Source organism: Micromesistius poutassou (genome assembly GCF_964030765.1).
Source record: "Micromesistius poutassou genome assembly, chromosome: 9".
Lineage (NCBI taxonomy): Eukaryota > Metazoa > Chordata > Actinopteri > Gadiformes > Gadidae > Micromesistius > Micromesistius poutassou.
Window position 1 is genome coordinate 2,327,355 of NC_140279.1, and position 26,768 is coordinate 2,354,122.

At 48.5% G+C, this 26,768-nt stretch overlaps 1 protein-coding gene across 2 annotated transcripts; it reads left to right on the plus strand.

Moving 5' to 3' along the window:
* The first annotated feature begins 669 nt into the window (after positions 1 to 669).
* Positions 670 to 26,646, plus strand: abl2 (c-abl oncogene 2, non-receptor tyrosine kinase). Of its 2 annotated transcripts, none has more exons than XM_084473060.1 (11): positions 670 to 1,263; positions 12,813 to 12,977; positions 16,221 to 16,516; positions 17,275 to 17,547; positions 17,875 to 17,959; positions 18,338 to 18,515; positions 18,923 to 19,107; positions 19,230 to 19,382; positions 19,754 to 19,843; positions 21,225 to 21,407; positions 22,852 to 26,646. In XM_084473060.1, the coding sequence occupies exons 1-11, from the start codon at positions 1,044 to 1,046 to the stop codon at positions 24,678 to 24,680; spliced, it is 3,657 nt and encodes a 1,218-aa protein (XP_084329186.1). In that variant the 5' UTR covers positions 670 to 1,043; the 3' UTR covers positions 24,681 to 26,646. The 2 variants fall into 2 exon arrangements, with proteins under 2 accessions (XP_084329186.1, XP_084329187.1); XM_084473061.1 differs by having other exon boundaries at positions 12,816 to 12,977.
* The last annotated feature ends 122 nt before the right edge of the window (positions 26,647 to 26,768 follow it).

The following is a 26,768-nucleotide window of genomic DNA, read 5'->3' on the forward strand; positions in this document are numbered from 1 at the left end:
TGCTGGGCCATTCTCATTTTGTGCTATGTAATCTACCGAAGTCAAACTATTTCCATGCAAACAATGTAATTGTCATTGCTGGAACGACACATTGTGGTTATCGGGACCTTTTTTCAGATTTGACTTCCTCTGAAAAAAAAGGCTAGCTGATGAAGTGATAGCACAGGATGTTTTCTCTAGTTTTGCAGAGGCTCTGTTGGAGAATAAACTTGATTGAATAAACTTGATGCTTCTGGCTTCATTCTACCCTTTATTTTAGGTTAATTATGTGTTATTATTAACAAAGTAACTAATATGCAATTGCATACATTAAGGAAAATGTATTATATATTTTGTAGTGTGTAATTGTTAATACATGCATAATAAATATGGAATATACAATATATTTTTGCACTTTTTCACATTTTACCTGAAACAGTAGGAGCAGATTTCTTTATTATACAATTATGGACAGTGACATCCTGAAACGTTAGATTAAAAAAACATACATTAACATGGAACCTATGGACTTAATTCAGCCACTGTTGCCTGTCCACCTAGTGGCTTGGAGGTCTGTAAACAACTCCGGACAGTTGTGAGGTAGAAGATCACGGTGACCGGGGATCCGATCGAAACCCCCCTTGTGAAACACATCTTGTTCTCTTCTGCGGTAAAGATGGCGGCGTCAGAGGGGGCGCGCAGTGGCCGGAGAACGGCAAAACCATTCTGAAACCGTCTCTATCCTACAGAATACACCGTTTGGGTCGCCGTTGCCATCTGCCTTGCGACCCGTTGGACCACCATTGCGATTAGATTATTGCCATACGCTTCGGTTTTTGGTAGTATTGTTTGAGGCAGGGTGGGTGGGTTTCACTGATAACTGCTAACGTTTGCTAACGGGGCAACTGAGCGAGCTAAGACAGGCTAGTAGCTAGCAGCGGCTCGGCGAAGAGGGGTTGAGGAAGACTATTCCGAACAGGCCGCTCCACTTGGGGGATGTGAACTCGAGGTGGACAGGGGGTTTGCTTCCTTCGTCCCTGTAGTTGTTACACGAAAGTGTCGGGATGGGACAACAGGTAGGCCGCGTTGGGGAGAGCACATCAACCGCACTCCAGCCACCACAGCCCCACGCCGCGCCACAGCCGCACCAAGTCAAGGGGAACAGGGGGAGCAGCGCCGGGAGGAGACCCCGAGAAGTCGGCGGCACCACCGGGACACCGCCGGGCAGGACAGCTGCGGTTAACGTGCCGGACCCTGGGATTAATATCTTCACGAAACATTCAGGTAGCGACAAAACTACATTGTTCAGCAGGATGTGGGTGTGGTGGTCGGTGAGAAGAAATCACTGTTACCCATAAATGTGTTTACTAGTGATAGTTCTAGTGGTGGCTTGCTGAGTTGGTGCCTTTCCGACGCGCTAGCAATCCTGCCATCAAATTCTCTTCATTCTCAGTTTGAGCTTGATACCATACAATGTACAATCTATGTGTATGTTTGTGTAACGTTGCATGTGATTAGAAGATGCCTCGCAGACAGATGGGAGACTGTCGCTGATATAGAGTTCATTCAGGATTGGCCAGCTGTGCCTTGCCTAAGGGGAAATACCGAGTTAGCCAGTTAAACGCACGTCTAAAGCCAATCATTGTAATACTTCTCTTGGTAAACAATGATTCTTGCCACTAGGGAATGAGCAGCAACTCTGCTACATTAACTCAATGTAACAGCTATCACAAGCTCACGTTACTTCCGAGTGATTCTCACATGCTCACTTATGCCGCTGTCTGATAATGTCTACCTTTACAACACACTCAACTACTAATGGGATTAATGCCTGGAAGACTGCAACCTCTGATTTCACGAAATCATTGTGAATAATTGAAGTGGTTTATTCTATATCTAATTGCATTACCAGCCGTACACTGCAGAAAGACTGAGATCCAGGAAATATCAAGTGTACTATTATTGTAACTGAATTATGCACACCAGAGCAGACATTTGATATTTAAAACTAAATGGGATAAAGAATGCTATAAAATGTTTTTCGTACAGTGAATTGCAAGTTGAAGCAGGTACCAGTTACACTATCCACCACCCATCCCCTCATGTTTCACTCACAGCGCTGGCTCTAGTCCTGTGGCCTTTGAACTGTGGAAAACACTGAATGGATTTGCCTCTTGCTTCCTAGCCTTTCTACCCTAACCTAGACCATCTCAAAACCCACTCTGGTATCACCCGTCTATGGGGTGTCTCGCTTTAGCTTTCTCAGCACATGTCCGTGACATCCACAACGTCTTGGCGAGAGTTTGACTTTTTCAGCTGGTGGGCTGCTTTTGTTCCGCCCATCTCAGTGTTTCTACTGCAGAGAGCCCAGGGAGAGCACGAGAGAGAATTAGGTTGCTTGAATACCATTCCAGCAAGCCTCTCTCAAATCTTTTCTGAAGCAAAACCTTTCCTATTTGGTCCTTGTCGTAAAATGCAGAGCCATAATGAGCTACTTGCATATCTTGTCTAGTTTTTCCACCCATGACCCAGGCCTTACTTCACCACAGTGTTACCCAGGAAGGCAGAAGGGGAAGGTTGGAGCATTAGGGAATGGAACATGATTGCGTTGCCCTGGCTGTCACATCTCCACTGCAGATCTTCCCTAGGTTGGGGGCACTCACAGACAATGAAACCCACACAGTGCACCACAACTTATTGTAAGCAGTGTGCCTTTTGCTACGAGTCTCTCAAAAAGCCTGGGCTGTTTCTACAGGCCAGTGTGTGGTTCCATCGCTATTCTGTGGAGTGAATGCTACTCTTTTAGTCGCTCTGTAATGTAACAATGACTCTTAAGTGAAAGGACTTGGGACTGTGCACTACCTCTTTCGTTGACCATTCAAATGTCCATTCAAAGAGAGGTTAGAGTAATGGCTAGTATTTAAACCACTTAGCATGGCCTCAAGTGTTTAAAGAGTCAAATCCAAGGCCAATGATTAAGATCTGAGTCACAATCAGAGTGCATAACTGTTTTGGCTATTATCACTGTATTAATGCACTTTATTTGTGCTTAAAAACACAAATGATCAAGTCATGATCAAGTTACCTTGTTGTTCTGTATCACTGGTGCATCAATGATTGCTTTCATTGTGTTAATATTGTCGAATCAGATGGGTTTTTAATACTAAATGAGTTGTCTTGATGGGATTTCTTACACTACGTATTTCTGAAATGGTATCCCCAGATTTGGTTCAAAGGTGTAATTCAAGTGACTGGAGGATCAGAGAGTGATTGCAGCGATGCCAAAATGCCCTCTTTCTTTCCCCAGCTTACTAGGAGATTTGTCCCGTTTAAAACTGCAAGGGATTGACATGTTTAAATGCCCGGCCTGATCCGGCTTTATACTGTTTTGTAATAGAGTAGCTTTCTAAAGCGTGGCCAGCGAATATCACACAGACAATAAACAAAGACCTCTGTTAGTGTGAAACCAAGAAACATTGCAGGCGCTTCCAAGCGCTGGGCCTTCCAGAGTTGATGCCAGACTCCAGTGAGTCACTATGTGGGACAAAGACAACACGACTGTGGGTCTTCCTGCTTGCCCCCACGGCCTCTCTCCTTCCTCCCGTCTTCCTCTGTGTCTTCTTAGCAGTGTCATATCAGCCCCCTATCTGTGCATTCCTATGGTAGTCTCACTACTAGTGCTCCCACCCCCCCCCCCCCTCAAATCCCACTCCTCGTCTTCCCTCCCCGGGCAAGGTGACTCAGCCCCGGTCCCCGTCTCGGGTCACCCTGCCATTTTCCTCCTGGGCTCATCATTAATTCAACATGCCTGTCGCCCAGTGGAGCCAAGTTTCTACTCTGCAGACAGACAGCCCATCTATGAGCCGCTGAAGGGTAGCGCATAGGTGAGGGGCCCGTCGCCGGCCCCCCACGATGCTGACTCAAAGGGATTCCAGCTGTGTGCAGGAGTATTGGTTATGTTGCAGTATTCATGAAGCGGAGGTATCCGTCGATTGACGGGTGCCAGACACTTTATTTTATTTTCGGCCTTGTCAGGAGCTTGGATATCTTGTTAACAGAGGCATGTTGTTTTTTTTGCATACATCGATTGAAACTATCCTGGTTGATTCTGAAGAATGAATGCCACAAGTCATCCATGCCGGTTGGTTATTGTTATTTTTGTATCTAGTTATATATGCCTTCCTTTTAGTTTTACTAATGGTTTATACTACTTGTGCTGTTATGTGTGTGTGTGTTTTACATATAGATATGATACACAGCCTCATCCTACATTAAAAGTCAGTCACTATCGTCCTATATTGACTGAATTGGCTTCACTTTTCAGTTTCCTGTCACACTGCATCGGCTTATCTATTTTTACCCTTTCTGGATCATTAAAATTGGGGCAGATGAGAGGATTTGATGCCTCTTCGTTTGGCAGTTAGCAGCAATGTTAGGCGCACTGGTAAACGCTGCCCAGATCCAAGATCCATAGGCCTGAGTTGATTTGCATTAAGCGGTACAATTGGATTAGATATAAATCCACTTGCAATAGGCTGTATCGCTAATCCCTGACATCCAGGATAAAGGCTGCTGCTGCTGGTGGTGGAAGGAGATCAGCATTTCTAAACATGTGTTGACTGTAAGACTTTCACAGTGTAATGACTGGAGGTAATGATAATAATAGCGTTATTAGTAAGGGCCACTCCCATTGGCTCTTGCCACTAGGGGGAGCTGGGGCCACACCTCCTCTGTCTTAAGCTTTATCGTTATCCCAGGGCAATGATACCACTTGCTAGTCAGTTTGGGATACAATTCCACAAAGTTGACCTATTTTCTGGTTGGATGTTTGCATGACATGTTTTTGTGTGGTACAATGCATCTATCTGTTGGTTCTCTTCTCGGTCATGGTGGCTTGTTCAATAATATATGTCTCCTGTGTCTTCTTCAGCCTCTGCCTAAATGTCTCGTAAAACAGGCCATCCAGTCCACCCAGCTCTGACACGTCCACGACAGTCAGTTGTAATTGAGGAAAAGCCAGCATCAAAGCTGACACTGATTCCTGAGGTTACTTCTCGTTTAGCTGCTCTTTCCCGTTATCCTGCTCCGCTCTTATTAGCAAGGGTTTTTAATTATTTTCACTCCAAAGAGAGTGGAATCGTAAGGGTATAATCTGAGCAAATCCCACAACCATTTGTGGTAATTGCTGATACAAAGCCCGTCCTAACTGAAGGGCAACAGGGCATGTATAACGGGGTAGGAAGATTCCTTCAATTAGAGGGCCCATATTTAAACCTCAGCCATGGCTAGGGCTTTTATTTCCACTGAAGTGTCCTTGAGCAAGATATTGAATCTCCTCAAGATCTTCTTTAGCTGACCTTGCACTCTAATATCCCCGTGGAGGAGGCAAGCAAGCGGAGCGAAAAGAGAAACCCAACTTGGTGACTGTCTGCCTCTACACCACAACCCCCAGACATAGCCTCCGCACTGGGCATGTACTTCTGCTCTTGCACAGCCCTCTCCTGCAGCCACCAAGGCTGCATACTGCTCCTGTTCCTTAGCCTCCACGCAGGCTCCCATCGTGAGAAGCCAGGGATTAAGTACGACATTGGCAGTGAATGATTGTCGTTCCTGTGTTCCACAGCAGATGGTCAAAGCCGGGCTTTAGGCTGCATCTATCCCTTTTGCTACTGGAAAGTGTGGGTGTTGGTGTATGCGTTTGCTTGAGATGACCTGAACCCTCCAATATTGTGCTACTTTTGTATGTCTGTCAATGTGTACGATCATGAAGGTAGTGTTTTTTTGATTTTCTATTTGTTCTTTGTGTACTTTGTTTTGAACACTAATTAAAGATAATAAAAGCTTTTTATGTTGATTATTACTATTAGCAGTTCCAGTGCTAAGTCCTTGTCTGGACCTGTTGGATGAATCACTGTTTGAACTCTTCTTGTCGTAACAGTGGGTCTGGGTGCTGTTTCATTGCACACGTTGTACTGGGAGAATCTCTAGCTGCAGGGACAGGGCTTGAATGCCAGGCCTGTTTAGTGTTGATCTGCTTCCAGGAGTGTTGCTTGCCTGTGGACATTATCGCTGCTGCTTATCTGCTTTGTTGCAGGCAGGAGACCTGGCCCCAAAGAGAGAGAGTGTGTGTGTGTGTGTGTGTGTGTGTGTGTGTGTGTGTGTGTGTGTGTGTGTGTGTGTGTGTGTGTGTGTGTGTGTGTGTGTGTGAAAACATTAACGTACACCAACACAATACACACACCCACATAAACAAACACACTCGCATGCTACATTACACACAGTGAGGTTATAATATACAGTCAATCTTTTTTTCGATGTCCATTTCCCAGCTATCTTCTCTGTTTTGAACCAACTGCCCCCCCAGCCGAACAGTCAATCAGAAAGCCCTCATCTGGCGCCCGCTATCACTACTGTCTCTCACAACCCCCTCGTGATCCAAGGACACTAACTCTATGTGCTGCTTGTTTCTGTTGTGGAGACAATAGCAGTTGATTAAACAAGCCGGCTTGTTCAGCTATCTCATTGATTCTTCATAATGTCAGCATTGTTCCTGCTCTGTTTGCCTTGGCAGCAGATTGACAAATATATTTGTGAAGCCGCCACATGCCCGCCTTATCAGGGAAGTCAAAGCCCTTAGTTGCGTTGCCTGTAGTGTGGCGTTGCTTGGGTCACTTCCAGCAGTGCACGGTCAAAGTGTCATTGCTCAGGTTCTCCGTGGTGCTTGTATCTCCCCAGAGATCTGCATCATGTAGCCTAAAAACGCTGGATTGACTGTCGATTCTGTTTTCTGAACTGAGGCCTTTATATTTTGTGTCAATTAGTATTTATAAAAATGTATTTTTTTTTGTGGTAAGCTGCTTGTCTTGCTTGTAGTTGCCATCTGTTGGGATGGTCCTGTTCCCCAATATGTATTTGGCGGTAAAGAAGAAGACTATATATCTCACTCAAATATTCCTATTTGAGCGAGATATATATATGGTACTTGGACACTGTAGCGGAGTTGCAGTATTTGTATGGATATTGAACTGGATGCCATGTCCCATCAGACTGATCTGGTAACCAGTGGGCACCATCAGGTGAACTCTTTCATTTAGCTTGACTCGATCGCAGGGAGATCACACCGCACAGCCCAGCTTAACTGGGCCACACACATTAGCTGGCCAGATTAGCTGGCCAGACATCTCAATTATCTCTGGTTACTCACTAAATCCTAATCAAGAAGACGAGACAGAGGAGGAGGATGGGAGGAAGGAAGGCATGGCACCCACCAGACACTGTGGCTGGCTGAGGTGGTCAACACACCTATTTTACCCGGGGCAAGTTTACATCATCAAAGAACACTGTGGATTATTCAACAAGAGTGAACAGATCCAAAGTCTGTAACAAAATGAGCCCCCTGACCACTCCCATTTCATCTGGAGTCATGAGCATCCTGACCACTCCCATTTCGGCTGGAGTCATGCTAGACGTCGGGTTTCCATTCTGTACTCTGTATGTATGAATTCTTGCCTATCTGCTGGAAAGGAACAGTGGTCTTTCATCTGCCTTGGGTATTGAGCAAGGCTGGAATGGAGATAGTCAGACACCATGATGATGATGATAACTGAATTTATCTTCTTAACCTCCATTTTTTTAATCTCCTTCTAAAACACGGCTATAGGTTAATTTGTGTGAATCCTTCATTTCTGAAAGAATGCTAAGGAATTCAAGGTGTGGGTTGTGTTTATTTATTTTTTTCATTATTATTTTTTTTAAACCTCAGCAAAAGGAAGACGTCCTGTAAGTGGTCATGTGACACTCATCCAGTGTGCTGTCGCATAATGCAGCACTTAGCCATGCTGCCTGTACGCCTTGAGGGAAGCACTTAGAGCCCATTATTCTTCCCATAACGGGCCCTCAGAGGGCCTCGCCAGGGAGGGCCTCAGCCTGTTGGTTAGGGCTCCATTGTTCCCCGTTCCTGCCTGAGTGACTACTGGCCCTTCGGCCCAGGTCGGTGATTTCTCACTTCCTAATTAGTGCCCTTCCAGGGGAACATCCAAAGGCGTTCCCGTAATCTGCCTCTGTGTCGGTACAGGTGTAAATGGTTCACTCAAAGCCAAAGGTCAAAGCCAAGAAATGGGCACAAGTGTTGTCAGTACTTATTCTGAAGTACCATTGGTAATGTTAATGTTGAACTCATTTGATGTCTTGATACACGTTCATTGGTAAATGGAGAGCCCTCCATAGTGAAGGCAACGGTAACCAATTTGGCTTCTGTGGCCCAGTATGTTTCATATGCAAATAACATGAAGTAAAACGGTACATAATGAAGCAATTTACTTGAATCTGTTTATTACATTTGTTTCATTATTGAATCAAATGTACACTGGGGACTTGTTCAGATGTTTCAAGGCTGTTCAGGCACGGTGCTCACTCACTCACTCACTGGACACATCATTGAGGTCCATCAATGACTTCTAATTCGGTAATTGCCCCGCTATCTTGCGTAAACTGGCACAGATTCCAAAGTTTAAACACATTGTACTCATGTAGATGTCATCAAACGATTAATTCATTTGACCAAGAGATGCATCCACAGTCCTGTTGTCTTGTGCATTTCCCTGATTTCCCACCCCCACCTCGCACTTAGCTTCCGTCCTCTGCCTCTCCCTGGGGATCCGACCTGGCTCTGTGCGCCTGCATGGCGTCTTGTTGTGTATGTGTCTCTCATCCGTGACATTGTCTCAGCTCATTGTTTGGGGCTTCCTCCAGCCAGAAGGCCGTTTATCTACATCTTTGGGCCACACTGAGTTGGACTCCATGTGGAAGATATTTATGCATGTCGAGATGGTTTTTGTTGTTCTCCTGCTATACTACGAATACCTCTCTGCCGCCGTGTTTCATATTTAGGTAGTGTAGTGTGTGTTTAATTAGAAACAATTATGTTTTTAATTGGCTAACGTCTTACTGTTCATTCAATGAAATGTATGGGTGGGGTTTCACTTAATTGGAGGACACGTGGCTCCCGTAGACGAAGGGTCTTGGTGAGTCTGGGAGCATATAATATCACCACTGAGGCACATTCACAATGTTTGTATGTTTCAGCAAGCATGTTTGTTAGCACATGCATGTAGAGAGTTGGTCGGGGTGGAGGGGGCGGGGGTCGCCTTCATCCCAGCTGTCTTGGAGAACAGGGGGGCAGTGGGGGTGGGGGGGTGCTGGAGGCTTGGCCTGCCAATGGGATCCACAAGCATGCACAGCCCACCACGGCACTCACACAAGGACACAGTCTCTGCCCCATACACATGTGTTCCAGTCCACAGTATGCACAAGCGTACAGGCACGCGTACAGACGCATGCAGGCGCGCACACACAGGCAGGAGCACACACACAAAGGCAGGAGCACAAACACGCGCACACACACACGCATGCCAAACTCCATACATACCAAACGCTGCTTCCTTACTTAATCTCCACATGGCAGTACAGCTTTCCCAGTCAAAAAGTATTTTAAAATGTTAGTTTCACCACACCATAGCCAGTTTTAATGTGCATGTGTTATCTATTTGAAATCAAATTAATACTTCAAACAATCTCAGAAAGCTATTTCATTGTTGTTGCGGTTGGCAAGGTGTTGCTTGCGTCATAGCCTCTCGAGTTATGTTTGAGTGTGATGTGTTTCCTAGAGAGAGTGGGCCTTGTCCCTGTTTGGAAATAGCAGGTGGTTCAGAGGGGCATGGCAGAATATCACTACTTCATTAGAGCCACATTCTCAGAGAGAGTGCTGTGATATGCAAGTTGGGCGAACAGTTGGCCTTACCCCATGTACAACAGTTGCATATACAGATTCTTGAAACATACACACTCGGGCTGTAGTCAACCGAAGAATATCTTGGTCGACTCAAATTAGACCAACTCTACTACCAATCGATTGGTTGATGGGTAAATGTAAAAAGTAAATCTTCATGTTATCTCTAGATTAACTCGATCGGCCACAGGGAACTCTACTCTACATGTTAGCCTCAATATCAAGTGCTGTTTGGAGGAAGTCCTTGGGTTTCAGATCCACTCTTGGTCCGAGTCCGACTCTGTTACGGCAGGGCTTCAATATGAAGAGGGTCTCACACCAACATGATGTTTTGTCGTCCTTTTCAACCGATAATTATAACAGAAGCTTTGGAGCCTTGAATATAATTTCTATTCATAATTAATGTTATTTCGGACTTGATATAGCCTTGCGACCACTGAGAATTTGTTCAAACAATTGCATGCCGACCAACCAACCACAACTTGACAGCCCATATACACACATAAAAACACACACTCACACTACACTCACTCCCTTCCCTAGAGGCATAGTGTGGATCAATAGCACTGGCCATCTGCTGTGGCCCACAAGATCAGCGATGACAAATGCCCCAAGAACACTCCCACACACACTCCCACACACACTCCCACACACACACTCCAACAAACACTCACACACGCACACGCACACCTTACAGACGGTCATACCCCCAAACTTCTCTACATACATACATACATACACCCTTTCCTCCCCCCTGCATTACAGTCGCCCCCACCACCACCACGCGTTGCTATCCCTCACAGTGCGTCAAACCACAGAGAGCAGCAGTCATTGCTCCCGGTGCGGCCCAGATGGACCCGGGAGAGCTGAACTCCGCTAGGCCACATCAAAGCCAGTAGGCAGCCCTCCAGAGACCAGACCTTGGAGAGGTTCACAGACTTCCAGTGAGAGCGGAGTCCGCTAGTCACCGCCGGCGTCTCCAGACCTCAAAGGTGGTCCCAATCGTGGGTAAAAGAGAGCGCTGTGCGGTGGGTGTCTACCTCCTCACACGGGGGTGGTGTGGGAGATGGCTCGGAAAACGAGCGGACGTCGTCATGCCGTTTCTTTCAGCGCAGGAAACTTTTTAAGCGCCGAGGAGTGTCATTGACTCTACCCTGTCTGCGTCTTTGTCTTCTTTTTCCGACGGCTCTGGATTGTATCTTTACATTTCCTTCATTGGATACCTTGTTGTGGCGCCTGGCTGATCGAAACCCCACAACGAGATGTACTGGGAGCTGTGGCTGAGTCAGGTCACGGCCACCGCTGCACTGCAATGCATGCTGGTCCACAACAAAGGTGGGAGAGTCTTTGTGTAGTAGTGTCATCTTAGAAGGGATTTGCATTGGACTTTGGACTAAAGCAGATCACAGGGTGTATTCTCAACATTGTACTCGTTCATTGTTCTAGTTCAGATGCTGGCTTGAACAAAACCATGTAAGAATGGTGCTACCAGAGGGTGTGTGTGCTAACGTTTGGATGATTAAAACTCAAAAGTAACTTCAAAATATCTGGCTGCCTCTAAAGAACGGATCACCAGCGGACACATGTTCAATCTATTCATGCTGTAGTTCCTCAGTTGTGGTTGAATGGGGAATTGAACCACAGCACAAGTGAAAGGTTACAAATGTTTTGATCAATCTATCAAGCTGGTGAAAACTCTCTCATACTTCTGTATTTCCTTGTGAATGGTGATAATGCTACTCTGAAACCACAATACGGAATCTGCATAACATCCTTTAAGTTTCCACTACTAATACTCAACAATTCCTTAGCTAGCTAGCTAGCTCTTGTTTTCTTTCTTAACCGATAAGGGCTCTGTCTCTCCAAGCCCCGGTTCAATCTCCCAGCAGCTGTCCCGACACGCAGTAGAGTTTGGCAGCAGCTGGCGAGGTGTGTGACTTTGCCTGTGTGACTGTGTGTACAATGGCTGCGTGTGTTTCTGATAATCGCATAATCTGATACTCACATTCATAGTCACTCAACACACAGGGGACTATGAATGTGCGTTTCGGATCCTGCGTGGGGCTGTGCGAGTCTGTGCGTAGGTGCCGCACTGTCTAAGGAGTGTTAAATTGCGTGGCTGTGACTGTACGTGTCTTTTCATGTACTTAACTTACAGAACTTTTTTTCCAAGGACCATCTAGGCATTCCTGGGCCATGAGCCATTATTTACCTGCGTTTCCTAGCTGCCTCTGGCCCCGCCCTCTCCTCATGGACACGCCCCACACACTCCAAATCCCTCCCTCCTCAGGGGCTACCTGCTTGTGCTCCACACGCCGCGTTAGATCAGTGTGTGTGTGTCTTGTGTATAGCAGGACTCCAGTGGTTGTCCATAGAGTCGGATAGATTATGTTATTGAGTTGCCTAGGGGCGAGCAGCAGCTTTGAGGACCAGTGGACCAGTCTTAATGGATCGGCCCCCCTAGATTTGGGCCAGGCCAATGGGCCCCAGCAGCCAGGTAGAGGATACAGACTTGACCACCGGCAGTCTCGTTTTGTTGTTGTTGTTGTTGTTGTGTTGTACTGGACAATTGCTTGATTTTGTGTCTGAACCAGAGTAGCCCAAAATGTATTCTTAGATTTTTGTCTTTGTACCTGCCTGAGTGGAAAAACCGCCCAGCAAAGCATTTGACTTAATATGTAGACCTGGATTATTTGACACTGCCTAATGTTCAAATATCGCCCTGCTGGTGGCAGGTATGGGGTCCAGGCAAGGGTCCGCTGTTGTTCTCCCTCCATCAGCCTGCTACCACACCTAGCTGTTGATCCTTGACCAAAGCAATGCGTTGGTCTCACACTGTGCTGTTCATCGGTCGTGTCCAGCAGATACTTGGACCATCCAGAGTAGCGAGGCGATGAATCAGTTGGGCCTTCAGATTATTTATTTTTTGTAAATTGCCTTAAAGCTTCTTGTGTGCCGGTTCGTCAGAGTCTCTTTTCTTCCATCTGTCTCACCCTGTTTTCTCCTCTGCTCCCCCGCCCTCCCCCTGCCCCTCGTCTTCCTCCAGAAGCTCTGCACCGGCCCTTCGGCCTGGACTCGGCTGCGCTGACGGAGGCGGTGCGCTGGAGCTCCAAGGAGAACCTGCTGGGGGCGGCCGAGAGCGACCCCAACCTCTTTGTGGCGCTCTATGACTTTGTGGCCAGCGGCGACAACACACTCAGCATCACCAAAGGTAACCGCCAGCACGTAGACCCATTACATTACAGTACGGTAAATGGACTGCATTTACACAGCGCTTTTCTAACCCGTGGCCACTCAAAGCGCTGTACAATATTACCTAACATTCACCCATTCATTCATACATTCACACACCGACGGAGGTGTCGACCATGCAAGGCGACAGCCAGCTCGTCGGGAGCAGGGTGAGGGCTTACTCAGGGACACCTCAACAGCAACTCGCTCTACCTCCTGAGCCACATGTGGCCCCGTAAATGACAATGGGTTTATTCATGTTTTTTTTTAACACAAAGTAAATTTGTGTTCCACACAACGTCATTGCTGTGAATAGTTTTTTTTAATGTCTTGTGTCTTGCATTCTGCGTCGTCCCATTCGATCGGACCTCGGAAGGCTGGTGTCAACGGATGAGATGGGCGTCTAGACGCTAATGCTCGGTGTTGATGCCTGATCATCCTGGTTGCCATAACAACCGTTCCACTTCCCTGAAGCGTTCAGAACACCGCCCGGATGGGCAACTCCTCTGGTATCGATTGTTGTCATCAAGGCACGGCACTCTTTTCCAAGTGAAATGCTCGTAGGTGTTAAGTGAGAGAGAGAGTGAGTGGTGATGAACCACGGGGCGTTCATGAATGAACGTCGCCACGCCGACGGTTTGTTTACGTTGCAACATAACTGGAAGTGCGTGTGGTTGGAATGTGGTGAGTCAGCAGAGGTTCACCTCCTCCTGTCAGCCGCTCCCCCTCAGAGTGATGACCAACCTCTGGACAGATACTGTAGCTCTATTGTGTGATCAGGCCAAGCCTGAGAGACCAGCTCACCGACCCACCGGTACCGGCTTTCACCATCTCATCAGCCAGCAGCCACCCATCACCTGAACTCACAGCAGGGTTTTCAAGTGGTCATTATTGCTAATACGTTTCCGGATTTGTTGTGGATGTTTACTGCGGCTCTTCCTGAACACTGAGTTCTTAGCTTCCTGTTGGATAACTGTAAGATGGTACTCACCAACAACAACATAATAACACATTCTGTGTTATTATTATATAATTATTTAATATAATTCAGTCGGTGTGCTACTGTTGGAGTCCAGGATGACAGCGATCCCCTCACCCTTTAACCTTGTTTTGTTGGTTTTGTGAGTGGTTTTTTTGTCCTTCTTCCTCTACACTTACCCAGCGGACCGACTGAACCCACCCCGTTGCCTCCCCTTGAGTAATGAGCTTAAAATATCCCCCCGCCGATTACCCAGAGACACGCAGGCTTGATCCCCGGCCCGTCTAAAGTGTTAAACATGGGCCAGTGTGTTAATTGTCCCGTCGTTCTAATGCCTCTCATTCCAGTGGCCTTAAACTCAGGCGATGCTCGGTGCCTTGAGTCATTGAGCAAATGGGAGATTACGCAGACGCACTCGTGAGCACACCGCACATGCACGCACAGACGTGAAGCCTCCCTATCCCACCATTTCTTCCTGTGTTTATTTTCTCTCTCTCTCTCTCTCTCTCGCTCTCACTCTTGAACCCAGGGCCAGACACGTCCACGGCGTGCCCCGGCTCTAAGGCGGTGTTAACGTGAAGTCCGTTCAACTGTAATAACAACAGGTGGAAGTGGTCGAGCATAGGCGGGGGCGGACCACAAGAGAGGGCTCCGGGGCTGTGACCAATCGCAGGCTGCTCGCCTAGCCTAGCCTAGCCACGCTAGTCCAGACAGTGCCCTGCTCATAGCAAGCATGCCTCACCCCCATGCTCTGTGCCGAGGCAGACCCCTTCCCCATCCCTCAAGCCTTGACACACGCACATGTAGTCTAGTCAGGGGGATGTTCTGAGGACAGTCCTTTTCCCCAGACAGTTTCAGCTGGGCTGTGATGTCGTACTGCATGCTCCCCGCCCTTGGTGTTTACGTTGCACAAGATGGCTGATTGTTGTGGACGATGAAGTCCTGCGGGGGACGAGCTGACCGGCATCGATTAAGTCATCGTGAGTGGCTTTCGTAAAGATTATGTCGGTCACCCGGAAAGATGACAAAAATGTATTTGAGGGTTGCATAACTGGTGGAAGCACTCGGACGGATGGCGAGCGAGACAGACGTAGAGGAGCATGTGATGGCATGGGACAGGGTTTCCATTGGCCCCTCAGGAAGAGCACTCTGGTCTAGTCGCTGTCAGGCCTACTCACCGTCACATGGCCCTTGCTGGGACACAGTCTCTACCTGTACTCGGTTCACTTTCCTCCCCCCCGCCCTAGTCTTTCAGCCCCCCCCTCTCTTTTCACTTTCAATTTAACTCCCAAAAGTTGCACCAATTAGCCTGCGGGGTATGCGTTGGTTTCATAATAGTGTTTACCTTCTGTTGAGGATACCACGATGTGTGTACTTTGGTTTGGTGATCAGTTTGGTATGTTTATTTTGGGACAAAGTTTAGTTTGTTATGGGGTTTAGTTTGTTACAGAGTTTGGTCTGGTGCTTAGTTGGTCATGGGGTTTAGCTTGTTACAGAGTTTGGTCTGGTGTTTAGTAGGTTATGGGGTTTGGTACAGTGTTTGGTACAGTGTTTTAGTTGGGTACAGGGTCTGTCAGGCTGTTCAGTGTGGTATGGTGTTTCCCATTCTTCCACACGTTCCTCCACCTCTGTAACACTGCTGACGTCAGGGGCTTGGACGGGCAGGAGTGGCCCGGGCCAAGTCTCAACACGCACAGCTTTGGGAAGTGTTCCTTGCACACAGGATCAGAAACCTCGTACGTGTGTCTTACGGTGCTCTGCCCGTACATGCGTTGGTATGCCTAATGACCCAGTGTCTTTTGGATACCACCCCTCCTCTCAACGCAAACTGTCTGTATTGCTATCTATGTGATGGCAACTAAAGTAAAGCTAAAAAGCTTAGTTGGCTACGATTCCGACTCATTAGCTAATGTTCTCTGACATATTGGTTTCACCGATATATAGTTCATAGTTTTCAGCGACTATCAAACGTCTAACCATTTTGTTTAAGCTTCTCAGACACGAGACTATGATACTGGTCCTTTGTGTTGGATCTAGTAAAAACGAAATATCATTGTTGGCTCTATGACGGCATTTAAATAAACGGCAAACATCCACGCTCCATCCACAATGGCGCCTGTTACGTAAATCTCCTAGGCCGTGTTCAAATTGGGTCACCCCTTCCCCCCGTTCCCGTTTATAGTGAACCGTACGCGGCTGCACTGTCTCATCCCTTCTCTCCTACCCCCTCCATCCCCCACCCAGGCGAGAAGCTGCGGGTGCTGGGCTACAACCAGAATGGCGAGTGGAGCGAGGTGCGCTCCAAGAACGGCCAGGGCTGGGTGCCGTCCAACTACATCACGCCCGTCAACAGCCTGGAGAAGCACAGTTGGTACCACGGGCCCGTGTCGCGCAGCGCCGCCGAGTACCTGCTCAGCTCGCTCATCAACGGCAGCTTCCTGGTGCGGGAGAGCGAGAGCAGCCCCGGCCAGCTGTCCATCTCGCTGCGCTACGAGGGCCGCGTGTACCACTACCGCATCAACACGTCCTCCGACGGAAAGGTACGGGAGACTGAGGGTGGTGGTGGTGGTGGTGGGGGGGGGGGAGGGGAGGGTTGGTCGGAGGAGGAGGAGGAGGAGGAGGAAGAGGAGGAGGGCCATGTGTACCACTACCGCATCAACATTTCACCCGACGGAAAGGTAGAGGAGACCGTGGGTGGGGGGGTTGGGGATTGGGTTAGGGAGGAGGAAGAGGAGGGTCGTGGTTTGGCGTGTGTTTTTGGTTTGGTTTCCTCAATTAAGACTTCTCAATGGCGCTTCTTTAGAAATTGTGCGAGTGTTGGTGGAAATGTTTTTGGTGGAAATTCCGACGGCACTTGTTTTGGATTTCTTTCTTAATTCGTGTTACTGGAACAAAATTATTTTTCCACACTTCAGTATCTTGTGTCAGTGTCCCCATGTTGTACACTAGTCTTCCTAGACCCAGTAGTCTATGAGGGATTCTTCGAAAAATGATTGAAATTAATTCTCAAACTTTTCTCTCATTCTCTCTCGATCTCCCTCTCGCCCCCTCTCGCTCTCTCTCGCCCCCTCTTGCTCTCTATCTCGCTCAATCTCGCTCTCTCTCGCTCTCTTTCGCCCCCCCCTCTCTCGCCTCCCCTCGCTCCCCCTCGCTCCCTCTCTCTCACTCTCTCACCCTCTCTCGCTCCCTATCGCTCCCTACCGCCCGCCCTCTCTCACTCGCTCTCTCTCACCTCTCGCTCCCTCCCGCTCCCTCCCTCACCCTCCCTCTCCCTCTCGCCCCCCCCCCCCCCCCCCAGGTGTACGTGACGGCCGAGAGCCGCTTCGCCACGCTGGCGGAGCTGGTGCACCACCACTCCACGGTGGCGGACGGCCTGGTCACCACGCTGCACTACCCGGCGCCCAAGTGCAACAAGCCCACCGTGTACGGTGTGTCGCCCATCCACGACAAGTGGGAGATGGAGCGCACCGACATCACCATGAAGCACAAGCTGGGCGGCGGGCAGTACGGCGAGGTCTACGTGGGCGTCTGGAAGAAGTACAACCTCACCGTCGCCGTCAAAACGCTCAAGGTTTGTTTGTTTTTAGAATGACTGGGATACATTTGTTGTTGTTGTTGTTGTTTGGAAAAGTTGTGTTTTTTTTGGAGTGGGCTGATCTGTTTTGCTCTTGGTTTTAAAGTGTTCATCCACCACAGCCCGAATCTTCTAACAGCACATTTAGTCCCAGCACGCTGGTAGTGGAGCACCACCTGCTGTTAGTTTTGTGGTACTGCACGTGGTGTGTTTTTGATGTTTTAAAATCGAGTGTTTTGTCGCCATTCACTATTCTATTCATAGTTTCATGGTCTCATAATTTAATCCATTCATAATATCTAAATCTGTTTGTTCCAATGACAGGAGGACACCATGGAGGTTGAAGAGTTTCTGAAGGAGGCGGCGGTTATGAAAGAGGTCAAACACCCCAACCTGGTCCAACTACTAGGTCAGTGGCTGTGGATTCGTTCTTAGGACTACAAGTTCTATTTCAATTAAATTGTATTTGTATAGCCCTTAATCACAGGTACAGTCTCAAAGGGCTTAACAGACCATATCTTTATGACATCCCCCTGAGCCTAGCCCCCAAGAGGGCAAGAAAGAACTGTCTCGCTCGCCACTCCTTGCAGGGATGATCAGGAGTGCAATGGGTGCCATGATTGATGTACATGCATACATACATTCAGCCTACAAGTTTGAAGTGAAGTGAATGTGCCACCATGGCGCCGGAAGCTGAGCTGTTGACTCTGCGTCCCCACAACACCATCTCTTGAACCAGAAAATAAACCTGTTTCTGACCGTGTCTCCTCCCTGCCTTCTCCGCCAGGCGTGTGCACCCTGGAGCCTCCCTTCTACATCGTGACGGAGTACATGCCCAACGGCAACCTGCTGGACTACCTGAGGGAGTGCGACCGCGAGGAGACCAACGCCGTGGTGCTGCTCTACATGGCCACGCAGATCTCCTCCGCCATGGAGTACCTGGAGAAGAAGAACTTCATACACAGGTAAGGGCTCGTGTGCGTGTGAGTGTGTAAAAAATTATAATGTATACCAGGTGGATGCTTTTATCCAAAGCTCTTCGGTTGCCCCAGTGGGAAATAAATCTCTAAGCCTTGGGGTTCACCGATTAGACCTTTGCTGCACGTCCTCCACTCTCTCTCTCCCTCCCATACCTTGCTGTCTAACCTCTCTGTCTACCTTCCTGTCTACGCAATCATATCGTGATGCGGTTGTCTGCATCACAATATCCGCAGAATTCGATGTATTTGAGTTTCAGACTTGATTTGAATATCTAAGTAGATATCAATGTTTTATTTCAAAATTCACTATTAGAACCATGATCCACGTTCCACATTACCCAGCCTGCACCTCCGCCGTGCTCACCGTGTCGCCGCTCTTTCCCCCCCCCCAGGGACCTGGCCGCCAGGAACTGCCTGGTGGGGGAGAACCACGTGGTGAAGGTGGCCGACTTCGGCCTGAGCCGGCTGATGACCGGGGACACCTACACGGCCCACGCCGGAGCCAAGTTCCCCATCAAGTGGACCGCGCCCGAGAGCCTGGCCTACAACACCTTCTCCATCAAGTCGGACGTGTGGGGTGAGTCAGCACCGTAGTCCTCACGCAGCACCTCACCCCAGAGTGCTTTTCCTTTTTTCCGCTGTGCCCAGTGCTTCTCATTTCTAATGGATTATTTTTTTCTCCGTTTGTGTCCACTGCAGCATTCGGGGTGTTGCTGTGGGAGATCGCCACCTACGGCATGTCTCCGTACCCCGGGATTGATCTCTCCCAGGTGTACGACCTGCTGGAGAAAGGCTATCGCATGGAGCAGCCCGAGGGTTGCCCCCCGAAAGTCTACGAGCTCATGAGGGCCTGTGAGTAGCAGCATGCCGTTCGACACGTGCACAACATTCACCCCTGTCAAAGTTAGCCGAATACCGGTCCGTCTGGTAACGGTGGGGCAATCAGATGCTTCACACTGTGCGTCATTTAGCTATTCAACTATTAAAGAGATGGAGATGAAAAATAACAGTTGTAGTCATGGTAAAACAGTAATCACAGATCCATGTTTTTTTTCTATAAAGACATTTTACATTTACAGTTTCTTACGTAAATTTGGCAGAAACATTTTCCTATGAATTGAATTATTTTAGCATTCCCAAATGTCGTTGATCATTTGCACCGCTCCTAGATGTTGTTGTGGTTGTTTTAACGTGGATGTTTGGTGGGCCTTTGTCCACACCAGGTTGGCAGTGGAGCCCATTGGACCGGCCCTCATTTGCTGAGATCCATCAGGCCTTTGAGACCATGTTCCATGATTCCAGCATCTCTGAAGGTAAACCCATCCACACAGATCATCCAGCGGCAGGGTTGTCCTCATGTTGTACCCCTACCTGAACCTCTCTAGTGCCGCTTTTCCACCGCCAGTACCAGCTCGACTCGACTCGCCATGCCTTTTTTGCGTTTCCATTGGCAAAAAAAGTACCTGGTACCTAGTACCGGGTAATTTTTTTTAGTACTACCTCCGTCGAGGTTCCAAGCGAGCGGAGTAGGTACTTTTGTGTGACATAAACAGGCTAGACAGGCTGGTTCGGCAAGACATGTGACAACCAGGACCCAAGTCTTCTGGAGAGGATTATTTCTATATTTACCCACCACTATGCTTGGATATCGAAACACTGTCCAGACAAGGCAGAGATTGAGTCAAGACTGCCCTGGCTGTAGTCTGCCCCTCTTACCGTAAAAGCATGCAGGGACTGATGAATGAAGACCAGATTTAGCTGTGATGCTACATTAGTCCTGTGAGACCCGGAGGCTCCATAATGCAGACAGCGTAGTTCTTAATAGTAGTAGTCATAGTTGTGCATTGTTTAATGGACTGAATAGGTGGGTGTGACTCTGGTAGTAGCCAAGGCAATACTTGGATGGAGGTACGACGTCTGGAGTCTGCAGCGTTGCTACTCCTGATTTAAGATGCGTTGGGGGAAAAATACATATATTTCCGAGAGGGCATTAGTCATTACAGTGGCAGGAAATAATGTAGTGGTGGGCCCGGAGATTGGCGATTTGAATGCGTGGAGCGGAACGATGAGTATCATCACTAATAAAACAACATAATGTCGACGGGGGAGTGTGGAAAAAGTGAGGGACGGATATGTGACTGGCTCACACATCCTGTAATGCATGCATCTGCATCTGGGTTCCTAGAATAGTGTTGATACTTGTCCTGCCAAGGATTTCCCGTGTATCATGAGGGGTGTCATCACGTCAAAACACTCATTAATCCCTTTAAAACTGAAAAAAATAAATGTATGAGATTATACATTCACCAGAAAACATTAGTTAGGCTAATTTTATAAATGTTACATATTATGGGCCTCATTTTCCATATGGGGTGGCAGTGGATCAGGGGGGAAGAGCCGGTTGACCGGCAACCGGAGGGTTGCTGGTTTGATTTCCGGCTCCTCCTAGTTGAGTGTCGAGGTGTCCCTCCCTAAGCAATATACACCTAACCATAACTGCCCCTAAAGAGCTATAGTGCCTTGCATGCATGGCATCGCTGTCAGTGTACGAATGCGTTTGTGAACGGATGGATGTTATATCTGTAACTGTAATTGTAAAGGGTTAGGGTTAGGCCACAGGTCTGAAAAGGTCGCTATATAAATGCAGACCACTTCATTTATCATTTATGTTTATTTATTCATTCCCTTTTTCAGAGGTCGCAGAGGAGTTGTGCAAGACCGCCTCCTCTGGCCACGGGGGCCAACTGCACAGCTTCGGCCACGACATGCCCCTGCTGCCGTCCAAGTCCCGCACCCTCCGCAAGCACACAGAGAACAAGGAGAACATAGAGGGGGGGCTGGACGGCCGGACGGACCAAGGCTCGCACAGTATCTCAGGTACAGCCCACACCAGCACATACCCGTCGCTGGGTGACCCGAGTCCTTACTCTGCAGGTGCCCGTGGCCCCGCCCATCCTGGGACAGATGACCACCTGCAACGGCGGCAAGTGCGCCGGCTCAAGAGAAGGGGAGCAGTCTACCGTGACGACTGACGCCTGGAGTGTAAACCATTGGCTGAATTTTTGTGGGAACACACCCGACTAGTCCAATCGTATCACAGCATTTGAATCAAAAGGCATATGGATGCCATGAAAAGCACAACAAGAGCTATAAAGAGCCCCCCTTCTAACAATTAGTATTTATGTATGTTGTGTTATTTGGATCATCATTAACATGCAATGGATTAAAATTGTATGAATGTGCAGTTGTTTCATGCTACGTTTTGATTAAATTATTTGTTTTTATGTTTTTAATGTTCTGTTAAAAAAATAAAAGTTTCAATTTGAAGTCCTACTAAAATATTGATATATAAATTTTCTGGTACATTAAACCTGCTCACAACTTTTTATCAGTTTGGCTTTTATTCATGATTAAAAATCAGCAAAAACTATGTACACATTGCATTTACCTAAAGTCAAAAGCACATAATCGTGAATGAAAATAGAAAAAAACCTTTCTTATCCTTTTCACACTTTTTTCTGTCCATTAGTTAAAACAAATCATAACTCCTTTGACGTATGTACTGTATATATTTGTAGACAAATATACATTCTGTTATTCATTATTCTGTCCATTAGTTAAAACAAACCATAACTCCTTTGACGTATGTACTGTATATATTTGTAGACAAATATACATTTCTATCGAAACATGACTAATACGATAATGTATTGTATAAATAACTATTTGATTTGTTAAACGATTATATAAATGACTACACATATTGCCATGGCTCACTCAACGGAAGTACAAATTATTTATTCACCTCATGAGATGACCTTTCAATCTTTTTCGGTCTTTTTAGATAAACAGTCCCTTGCTCTTTCTAAATAAAGTTATGCAACATCCTTTCTGCTCATAATGGAGATGAGGCGTTTGACAGGTTTACTTAATCTCAGGGCTTTTTCCCTAAATGTTTCTCCCCTCGGGCCAATCGTCTTCCTGTCTTACACAAGCCACAGTTGTAATTCATCGACCTCTGCATGAGTGCGCAACTGGCGCAGTGTCAAATATTCCCCTCTATTTGCCTGAAATGTGTTATTCTTCCGTCCCTGAGGATTGAGAACAGCTTGCTGTTGAGTGAGGATTATGATTTCACTCTTCATACAAAAGGTCCACGCGTAGCCCTAGTGGCCGTGGCCTCTGCGTCTATCATACAAGAGAAAGAAACCTTGTTTAGTCGCCGTGTTTTATATTAATACGCATTAAATTCACGGTGGACAGTGAACATCTCACTCAGACTAAACACGACTGATCCCAGCCTGTGGTCTTCTGTTCCTAGGTGTGGTGTCCACCATGCTCGGTGTGGACGTCCGTTCGGGCTGCTCCCCGGCTCTGCCCCGCAAGCAGCAGCCCCGGGACAAGTCTCCGGGCGGCCTGCTGGAGGACGCTCAGGACACGGGCACCTTCACCCGGGACCGCAAGGCCGGCTTCTTCAGCTCCTTCATGAAGAAGAAGTCTGCGTCGTCCTCTTCGACCTCCTCCTCCACGTCCCAGCTGCAGCAGAACATCCCCACGCCCCCCAAGAGGAGCAGCTCCTTCCGCGAGATGGAGACCCAGCCCCACAAGAAGTACGAGCCCACCGCCGCCTTCAGCGGGCCTCCCCCGCTGCCCCAGCCTGACATTCTGGGGGGGTTCTCGGCCTCCCCGTCCCACTCCCACGGTGAGCCCGCCCAGACCCAGTCTCGCTGCTGCGGGGCCACCTTTGGACAGAAGCCCTCTGGCGGGGGGTCCCAGGTAGCGAGCAGCGGGGGCAGCAGCTGGGGCAGCCTGGCGGGCTTCTTCACGCCTCGGCTCATCAAAAGGACCCTGGGGCTGCGGACGGGCAAGTCCACGTGCTCCGAGGAGGTGGTAGGAGGACCCAAGGCCTTTCCCCGGTCCAATTCTACCTCTTCCATGTCCGCCGGGTTACCCGACCTGGAGCGCATGGCGCTGACTCTACCCAGGAACCGCACGGCCAAGCCCCCTCTGGAGAGGACGGCCTCCACCACCTCCCAGCCCGAGAACGGGGCCCCGAGGCCCTCGGAGACCCTGCTGAGGAAGATGGACGAGGGCACGGCGCAGATTAGGGACCGGCCCAAGGCCAAGCTGCTGCCCCGGGGCACCTCGGGCGGGCTGAGGGGTCCCGGGGTAGGGGGGGAGTCGGGGGAGTCGGACACTCTCTCCCGGGTCAGGGAGGAGGGCGGAGCACAGGACCGGCAGCAGACGCGGTTGTCTCCGTCAAAGACTTCAGGTCCAGGGGTGTCATCGACGGCGGCCGGCGCCCCGCCCCACAACCACAAGGTCCCGGTCCTGATCTCCCCCACGTTGAAGCACGGCCCCGCCGACGTGCACCTGGTGGGGGTGGACTCTCAGGGGAACCGGTTCAAACTGCTCACCGACCACCAGGCGGAGCGGGACCGCCCGCGGCTGGTCAAGCCCAAGTGCGCCCCGCCGCCGCCCCCCACCCTGCGCAGCATCTCCCACTCCTACAGCGGCGACGGCGAGGAGCAGATAGGGGGGGCCCCCGCCGAGACAAACGGTGACACACTGAAGGGCCCCCATCGACCCGGGAGGACGTCGGGAGGGACGGGGGCCGGGCGGCCGTCGGTGCCGCCGCCTCAAGTGCCTCCCGCGTCCTCTCCCTCCCTCTCTCCGTCGTCCTCCTCCACCACCACCAACAACAACACTACCCCCGCCAAACTGGCCAACGGCTCGGCCCCCTCGGCCCCACACACCACCCTCTCCTCCACAGGCTCTAAGGTGGCCCTGCGACGGACCAGGCAGCAGGCCGAGCGGCCGCCCCAGGAGCGGGTGAGCCGCAAGGCCCTGCTGGAGTGCGCCGAGTGCCTGAGCCACGCCCTGCACGGCGCCACCGAGAGCCCCTCCAGCAGCCAGGTGCTGGACTCTGGCCACCAGCTGCTGGGCTACTGCTCGGGGTACGTGGACTGCATCCCCCAGATGAGGAACAAGTTTGCCTTCCGGGAGGCGGTGGGGAAACTGGAGCTCAGCCTGCAGGAGGTGAGAGCCTCCTCGGCGGGGGGAGCGGGGCTGAGCAGCCTGGGCTCCAGCCCGGCGTTGGACAACCTGCAGAGCTGCGTTAAGGAGATAAGTGATCTAGTGCAGAGGTAGCCAACCCCACACCACCACCACCACCACCACCAACAACAACCTCTCCCTGGACAGCTCAACAGACTGCTTATACCCCCTGCTCCTTTCAATGCTCTGGGCTCTAGGGGGTGCTCTTCCAGGGGGGACACAGTGAGAGGAGTCTCTCTCAAGTATCTCAGAGAAATCACTACAAATCGTTCTTTTTTTTTATTGTTTACAGAGAACTGTTTCATAAGATGCCAGTGTGGACGCTAATGTTGCTCTGAACTGTACATATACAAAATGTTTGTACCAAACTAAATGTGGATTATTAGCCTTCTTGCTATCTGAATGTGGGAGTGGGGGATCATCTGTGGGTATCCATTCCTACGAGTAGCGAAAGAATAAGCTTGATTTGTGTCGATTAGTCAGTCATACACTGAGGAAGGTGTAGATGGTGGTTTTGACCCAGTCTGATTAGAAACCAAGGTGCCAGTTTTCCCTAGCCAAGACGAATGACAATATATTTTGTATCTATGGGGACCATCCTTTCATAGTATTTGGGTTTACCTCTAGTGTTTAATCAATCAGTGTTTTGGCCAACAGTGCTTTCATGCCATTGTTTCCTGAACCTGGTGGATTTTAATCTGCGATCGCAGTCTAGAAATCATCCAATAGTTGGATCTATCTTTCCAATGTGCCATTTCTAGATGCGTTCCCAAACTGGGGAAGATTACAGGAGAATAGATTGGGACACACGGGTCAATTGAAGAGTTCAGAGTTAAATGTTCTGTTTAATAACTAGGCTCAAATAGAACAATAAGCATGATGAATAATGCATTCATGATATTACTTAAATCATTATTTTAGAGATTTAGTTGGGGAAATATGGGTGACTAGTTTTTTAACCACAGCAATTTGTTTTGGATGTGACTTGACTAACGCTCTCACTACAGCACACACTACACAAGGGGGGGAATGAATCCCTTTTATTCCTTAAGCATTTCAAAAACTATATTTATGTCCAGTTTGTCTTGCACACCACAATAAAGGTTGAACAGTACAGCGAGGAGAGAGCACAGGGTAGCACACTAAGAGGCGACTTGGGACAGTATATATACCTACAAGTGTCCTTCAATGTATGGACAGAGCTGGATTCCCTTACAGCCTTGTTGTGGCCTCAGTGCCTCGTTTTATTAACACTGCAGAAAGACAGCACGGCCGCCTACTCACAGGCGCCCCACCGGACCGCTCTCTACGCAAACAAACTGCAGTATGTCTTCAGCACATGAGTGATATGTACATTATTGGGTTTAAAAGAATAAAGCGTTTTAGAATGTCTTTATGTTCCGAACTTGAATTTTAAATTATTCTTCTTTTTTCTTCTTTTTTTTTAAAGCACAGACCTATTTTGACAACAAAAATGTTATGTAAATATTTGATTTATTTCATATCCAGAAAAGACATTTCTATGTGTGGTCACATGTTTGTTCAGAGCAGTGTTTTTTTTTCTTTTTCAACTGAAAAGATGTACTGCAAGACTGAGGCCCATTCAAGCCCCCCATTTAATATATCTGCAGTATGAATGTATTACTCTGTGGTTCGGTCCTGAACCTGGTCAAATGTCTTTATTCTCTTCAGTTGACAAAGGTGCGGTGCCATATTGTGTATTAAGTATTTATTGATCCATGGCCTCGGTTTATCATTGCATCGATGGATGTCCCGTTTACAGCATTTTACGAACTACAAATTTGCACCATGCTCGTGAGACATGCATACCGCCTGGTCCTCTCTCATTATAGCATTTCTCTATTTAACGTCTTCTGTAAATTTGGCTCAAATTGAAATGTACACTGGATAAAGCCAATGGCGCATCGCTCGGTGTCTGAACTATGTAGCCCTATGACATTTGAAATATCAATGTTGATTTCACTCAATGATCAGGAGATGTATGTTTGAATCCTGCACATTTCATTCGGCTTACAATGTGCCTCTGATGAATAAAATGCCTGAATTCCTGCCAAATGGAAAATCTGTTTTTGTTTTTTTTATGTGAGGTTAAGTGAATAGAAAGTATGGCGTTGTACTGCGAAGGACATCCAATGAAAACCTCATGATTCATTGTGCCTT